This window comes from Limulus polyphemus, unplaced genomic scaffold (assembly GCF_000517525.1).
Source record: "Limulus polyphemus unplaced genomic scaffold, Limulus_polyphemus-2.1.2 Scaffold10221, whole genome shotgun sequence".
Taxonomy (NCBI): Eukaryota; Metazoa; Arthropoda; class Merostomata; order Xiphosura; family Limulidae; genus Limulus; species Limulus polyphemus.
The window spans coordinates 356-8,145 of NW_013675831.1; the positions used below are offsets into that span (position 1 = coordinate 356).

Sequence of the window (7,790 nt, forward strand, 5' to 3'; positions counted from 1 at the left end):
CCACTGATAGAAACTATTACAATAATATGGATACAGATTATGTCATATTAATTCTACATTAATAAAATTTAGTTATATATAAAACATGTTATAAATATAAGCCTCTATAGAATTGTGCCAGATTTTAAAAGTTTATATCTGGCTTATACCAAAGAAAGATTTAAGGCATGCTATTTACGTTGTTCAGTGTGGCGAGTTTAACATTTTAGGTAATGTTTGACTACGGAAGCATATTATGTCAATATAATAATAATAAATTGGCAAACAACAATAAGTATAGCAAAATGTGAGCATCACTTCTGCAATGACTGCTAGGTAGCGCAAGATGCAAATATGTACTGAAAATTGTGGTACTTTAGCAATAATCGTACCTTTAAATAAAATTCACTAATTAAAATTTTCTTGAAGTAGAACTGATTTTATTTAAATTTTTAGTGTGTACTTATATTTATTTTGTGTGTTAGGAAATTAGTCATAATTTAGCTACAACTTGCACGTTGTACGACCCGCCGTCGTGTTACTGTTAGATTTGATACTGTTAGTGTTAGTTACGACGTAGCATTCTTGTAAGTTATTACTATCATACAGTGCTTATTTTAAATTAGAAGTAATTTTTTCGTGAACTGTTGCTCAAGTTAATTCAAAAGATAAATACTAAAAATGATAGAAGATGACAGAAAGTTATTAATTCTTTACGGCAGTCAAACTGGAACTGCCAAAGATCATGCTGAAAGGACTGCACGTGAAGCTCGGCGAAGACATTTTATGGTAAAAGTTATGGCTATGGATGAATATAGAATAGCTAGTTTAATAAATGAGAAATTGGTACTTTTTGTATGTGCTACAACAGGTCAAGGAGATGAGCCAGATAACATGAAAACATTTTGGCGTTTTCTGTTACGTAAAAATTTGCCATCAGATTCCTTATCACAAATGAGTTGTGGAGTTATAGGTCTTGGTGATTCTTCTTATCTGAAATTTAATGTTGTTGCAAAAAAACTCCACAAAAGGTTGTTACAGCTTGGAGCATCTGCAATATTAAGTCCAGCTCTTGGGGATGACCAACATGAACTCGGACCAGATGCTGCTATAGATATTTGGCTCACATTTTTCTGGAACAAGGTTCAGACAATGTACCCTCTTCCACCTGGAGTTGAAATAATAAGTAAAGATATTTTAAGCCCACCTCGTTTTAGGGTACAGTTTCTGACATATGAGGAAGAAAAAGATTTGGCAGATGAAGTCATTGAAGAAAACAGAGCTTCTTTAGAAACAATTCCAGAAATAGAAAGTCCTCCATCTCAAGCTTCTCCTTTTAAAGCTAGAATGATAGGCAATGAAAAAATGACCGCAAAGTCTCATTTTCAAGATGTAAGATTAATCTCATTTGATGTACAAGGTAAAGAGTCACTCTCATTTTTCAAATAATTTGTTTGTAGTATATGAATAATTATTTGGAGTTTTGTAATTATTTTGTAATTTTGAATTTTTGAGTTATGTGCATATGTATTAGAAATACACCTTTAAATTTACTTTTTGTGGATTTCATGTTTTTGTGCAGTTGTTTTGCTGTTTAAAAAAAAAAGAACTCAGTACATTATATATATATATCCAAATCTGTAGGCTCTAAAATTGAGTATAGACCAGGAGATGTGGTGATGATATACCCTCAAAATTTGAAGGAAACAAGTACAGAGTTTCTGAAGTTGTTAGATGTTTCTCCAGATCAGAAATTTATTCTTCATCAAGAAGATCTAGACTCTACTCTTCCAACTGAATTACCCCAGCCTTGCAGTGTCCAAGAATGCGTGGAGAGATATTGGGATATTCAGTCCATTCCAAGAAGGTACTGTAGAGAAATATTTCTCATTATTACTGAAAAATCTGACTGTGACACACTTATCTACAGTGATTAAATTATTGTGTAATTGGAGGTTTTTCAGTTAATATAAAGTAAAAGAAAAGTTTTCTTCTACTTTCTTTTATGTTAATATGTAAGAAACATTTTGATGAAGTACAAGTAACAACAACATTAGTGCAGAAAAAAAGAATCATTTTGTTAAAAAACATTTTAGAGATTAACAAAATTGTGTTTGTTATCATCATAAATAAATCATTATTTTGACCTATGCAGGGCTTGATTTCTGTTATGTTTTTCTTCTTAGTAATACTTATATTTACATTTTCTTTTAATCATAAACTTATACTTACACTTTCTTTTACTTGTAAACTTATACTTACACTTTCCTTTACTTGTAAACTTGTATTTACACTTTGTTTTACTTGTAAACTTATACTTACACTTTCTTTTACTTGTAAACTTGTATTTACACTTTCTTTTACTTGTAAACTTATATTTACACTTTATTTTACTTGTAAACTTATATGTACACTTTGTTTTACTTGTAAACTTATACTTACACTTTCTTTTACTTGTAAACTTGTATTTACACTTTGTTTTACTTGTAAACTTATATTTACACTTTCTTTTACTTGTAAACTAATGTAACTTTCACAAAAGTATTTATTAATGCAGTGTTTCCCAAACATCTTTGGCCACAGAATACTTTTGGACTCTAAAACTAACATGGAACCCTTAAGAAACATTTTTATGTTAAAAAGTTAAATCAAGACTAGCTTGTTGCACTTGACTATCACTAGTGGCTAACTTACAGCAAGTCATAAATGAAACAGCCAGTGACAAAGGGAATACAGGATTGTACACTTTATGAGCTGACAAGCTTTTAAGCTATACCTATACCTTGCCTGCTCCTTTACTCTGACAACATTTCACAAAATTTTCTCAAGGAACCCCTGGCTATATTGTACAAACCCCAGGGTTCCCCAGAACACAGTTTGGGAAATGCTGTAATAATGGACTGCAAGACTGTATTCTTGACTGACATTAATTCAGAAATTAGACATATCAAGCAGTAATTACTAGCAGATTATAAAAATATGGTAGGCTCATATTAGTGAAGTTGGTATCAGAAAGTATTAGCCCTGATGATGGTAACTGTGTTACCAAATCTAATCAGCTATAAGTAATAATAAGTATTTTACCTTTTATTGTGGCAAAAAATATCAGTTTTTGCTCTTAAAACAATGGCACGTCTTTGTAATTTTCAGTTTGGACATTAATCTTTTTCTTAAAGAAAAACTAAATATTTTGTAAATATGTAGGTAAATGTATTCAGTGTTATTTGTAATATATAATTCGTTGTACTTCAAGATAGCTGTAAACGGGTGAAATTCTCAAAGAAAAAGTAGAGGTACTCAGCTGAGTGAAGTGGACCTGTTTTTGAAAAAGAAAACAAAATCTACTGTGAACATAAGAAACAACAAAGTGGCTCAAATAAATCGTGGTACTAGTATGCCTTAAAAATATGTTCCGTTACTCAGTATCGGTGAGTACCGGCAGAATTTCACCCCTAATTGTAAATATAGCTTTAGTAGTAAAATATGCTCATGTAGGAAGATGTACTTTTTAATGTTTTTGCATGAAAGTTTTAAATCTTATTTGTCTTTTGTGGGATATTCAGTGCTTAAAATGATATAGCTTGGATAAGACTACTTTCATTATAGAGATTTCCAAGGTTCTGGATAGGTTTAAGAATATTAGATATTAGAGTGAAATATAAAACATTTATTAGTAAGCACACCAATTCAATATTTATACTCATCTTTTTCATGTAAAACCAATTTATCTTTTTTATTTTTTAGATCATTTTTTGAACTTCTGTGGCATTTTAGCCAAGATGACATAGAACAGGAAAAACTTCAAGAATTTACAACAGCAGAGGGTCAAGAAGAACTATATTCCTATTGTAACAGACCTCATCGTACAGTGCTTGAAGTATTACAAGATTTTCCTCATACTACCCCATACATTCCTTTTGAGTACTATTTTGACTTGATTCCTCCTATTAAACCTCGTGCTTTTTCTATTGCTTCCTCACCTACAGTACATCTAGGAGAAATACACATATTAATAGCAATTGTTAATTTTAAAACAAGGTTGCAAAAACCTAGACTTGGTCTTTGCTCGAATTGGTTAGCAAATATTAACATGGAAGATATTAGTAAAATTCCTTTGTGGGTTCGTAAGGGGTCCATTACCATGCCTCCTGATGATGTTCCTGTTGTGATGGTAGGTCCTGGAACAGGATGTGCCCCATTTAGGTCATTTATTTTTGAAAGAGCATCCAGAAATATAGTTAGGAACTACTTGTTCTTCGGTTGCAGAAATAAATGTGGAGATTTCCTTTGTAGTAGGGATTGGTTGTCTCTAGTAAACAGTGGTATGCTTCATCTCTTCACAGCCTACTCTCGAGATCAAGAGCATAAAGTGTAAGATAGATTGATTTTATGTGATTATTCTAAATGTGTGGTGTGAATAATCTAAACATTTTACCCAAACAATCCAACTTTGTTTTTTTTTAATTATGTAGAAACATATTAGTTGTTTGAGTGATTTTCAGTTTATTCAATATTACATTCCGGGCTTTTAAAAGCCTTAATAAACTAAAACTCACTGATTTGGTGCACATGATGACTAAAAAAGATTGCCAATAGTTTGTTTTTTTCATTAAACTTACCATTTAACTTAGCTGGTTAGATTTATGCTAGCTTCACAAGTTTTTTTTTTATTTCTTCATCTTTTAAATTTAACACATAATATAAATTATGTGTATCAGGATGTCCTTTTTCTTTATTATGACCTTTCTTGTTACCTCTTTAAGCAACTGATCAGAATTATTTTTCATGAAATATGATTGTTTCATTTCCTCCTTGCAAATAACCTTGCACAATTTTGCTACGTTTTAAGAATTTTTTTAGAATTCTCTGGAATCACTAAGTAGCTCGAGTAATTATTGAATTTTATGTGTATGTTGATTCCCCTCTTTTCATATTCCTACAACTTTCATAAGTCCATCTTTATTTTGTGAACAATATATGTCTTCTGTAATAATGATCTAAAACTTTTTTTTTTTGCTAATAAAAACAGTGATAATAATGTGAAGCTATTTTTCTGCTAATAGTAATCACGACATCATTTTTGTGTGAAACAGTTTTCTTGCTGATAACAAGTGCATTTTTTAATTATAATTTACATGAAGAAGTTAAATTTCAGATCAGATGACTCTGCTAACCAAACTACCACTTCTAAATGATGCAAATCTCAGTTTTCATTTCATTGGTTAGTAATGATCAAAACTGAAAGGACTCTGGAGTTTTGTCATTTGTCTTATATGGCTTAGAATCAGTGAAGATATGATAATCTGTGTTCTACAACTAACTGATATTCTAGAGCTGCAAGTTAGCTGATGTATTTAGTATATTTCTCTTTAAGCATTTATAACCTATTTGTTGGGTAATAACTTGATGGTTTATGCATGATAAAAAATAAATGATTATCACAGAATATTTTTATCATATGAAAAATATAAAAAATTTAAGAAACCAACATTTGTGGGGCAAATGCAACATGTCTCCACTATGCAATCCCAACATAGCCAATTGTGACACCAGAAAAATTGTAAAAAACACAAAAATAGAAAATTGTCTATATCACTGCTTGATCTGCAAGAAGATATCTTTGTACCAAACCCCATGTAAGTTGGTTAACATACACAAGAATAGTTCATGGAAATCCAAACTATACTTTACTCACTGAAAAATTGAGCAAAAGGTGAAAATTCCAAAATTGTCTATATCTCTGTTTGGGACCTGCAAAGAGTACCTTTTTACCATATTCCATGTAAATTGGTCAAAACAAGGCTAAGTAATTGACCAAAACCCCTTAAAATTAGAGGTTTATTTAACCTTTTGACTCCCTAAAATGACCAAAAATTGACATGTCCCACATTTTTGTATTTTTATTTATGGAACCTGTAAAAGAGTATTTTTGTACCAAATGCCATACTTTTCAATCTTAATCTTGTGAAACTCGATTGAACATCCTGGTTCACCAGCCATCAAAATTTTCGAAAAAACGACTTGACCTGTGGTTAAATTTAACCAGTTTCAGAAAAGTCTAAAGCATTTTTAAAAATGACAAAGATCTGTTTATGTCATTTTTAGATTGCTTTTTAAACAGCTATGTGATTCGTCAATTCTTAATATATCCCAATACAGCTTATTTCAACCATTCATAAAACATCCTACACATCTACTGTGTCCACATCATTCTCCATTTAATGGATGATGTTACAGTTTCTTGATTAATTGAAATAGTAATCTGTGAGTTAAGTTACCATACAATTAGCAATAGCAGTAAAAAAACTCTAAAATTATGCTTTTTGTCGCATCTTGAAACTACACCACATTATAAGATTTTTATTTATTGGACATAAAATTTGTTATGTTCCTACATGCAGAAGCTAGTTATTTGATTTGAAAGAGTCATTTATGGCAGTAATAAAAAGAAGCTAAAAGAGGAGAGTCTAGTATTATTAATTGACCATTGAATCTCAAAAGTGAACAACTAAACATTTACATCATGTTATCTTTTAACCTTTTTTACTTAAATCTTCACTGTTATGAATAGGCTGATTTGTAAAAAGTAATAAAACGAAGATAGTTTTTGATGTTACTGTTTTACAGTTTTTATTCACAGTGGTAATGCGTATAAAATTATGAAATGATGATTGGTAAGTATGCTGATTTATTATTAACTGTTTAAAATTGTATTTTTTTTTTTTTACTTCTCCAGCTATGTACAGCATAAAATTTTGGAGCAGGCACAACTAGTGTGGGACCTAATAGAAGAGCAGGGTGCATGGGTGTATGTTGCAGGTAATGCTAAACAGATGCCTATAGATGTTAGAAAAGCTTTTCTGAAAATTTTTCAAGAATGTGGTGGGAAAACTGATCAACAGGCAGAGAAGTATTTGAAAAACTTAGAGCTGAAGAAAAGATTTCAAATGGAAGTTTGGTCTTAAAAGGATTCAGTTTGGGAATGTATCTACCAGGCTTTTCACTAGAACTTTGTTTGGTGATGCCTGATACAGGCATACAAAATGAATCTGATGATAGATATATCATAATACTTTAAATCTTTACCACTGTTGGTAAAATACTTTTGTATATTTTCAATATTTCTGTTGAATAAAGACTTAGTGATGTACATTGAATACTGAAATAATGCTGGGCCAAGTTACATTTGTATATGAAACTTACATCTGGTTGCTGTATATTTTGCTCTTTCAAGTCAAATTGTTGATGAGTGTGAGAGAATTGCCTGTACCTTAATAACCAACTTTTGTGGTATATATGCACTTCAAAGGATAAAATTTGAAGCCACTACTATAAAAAAAGTGATATATGATATTAATTAAAATCGTTTGTGAATATGTCATGACTAACTTGTGACAGGAACTCTGGTGCACTAGTTACTTGACAGGATCTGTACCATACTAAAATATTATTAACTATATGCTTATACAACCAGTATTAACTGGTGCAGTAGGGTACTTGACAGGATCTGTATTACACTAAAATATTATTAACTATATGCTTATACAACCAGTGTAAACTGGTGCAGTAGATACTTGATAGGATCTGTATTACACTAAAATATTAATTATAAGCATATAGAACCAGTATAAACTGGTGCAGTAGGTACATGACAGGATCTGTATTACACTCAAGTATTAACTATATGTTTATACAACCAATGTAAACTGGTGCAGTAGGTACTTGACAGGATCTTTATTACACTAAAATATTATTAACTATATGCTTATACAACCAGTGTAAACTGGTGCAGTAGGTACTTGACAGGATCT

The 7,790-nt window shown here is 30.8% G+C and overlaps 1 protein-coding gene across 1 annotated transcript; it reads left to right on the forward strand.

Moving 5' to 3' along the window:
- Positions 1–285: 285 nt before the first annotated feature.
- LOC106476296 (NADPH-dependent diflavin oxidoreductase 1-like) lies at positions 286–7,125 on the forward strand. The gene is made up of 4 exons (XM_013936957.2): positions 286–1,399; positions 1,624–1,846; positions 3,724–4,350; positions 6,716–7,125. The coding sequence occupies exons 1-4, from the start codon at positions 661–663 to the stop codon at positions 6,942–6,944; spliced, it is 1,818 nt and encodes a 605-aa protein (XP_013792411.1). The 5' UTR covers positions 286–660; the 3' UTR covers positions 6,945–7,125.
- Positions 7,126–7,790: the final 665 nt, after the last annotated feature.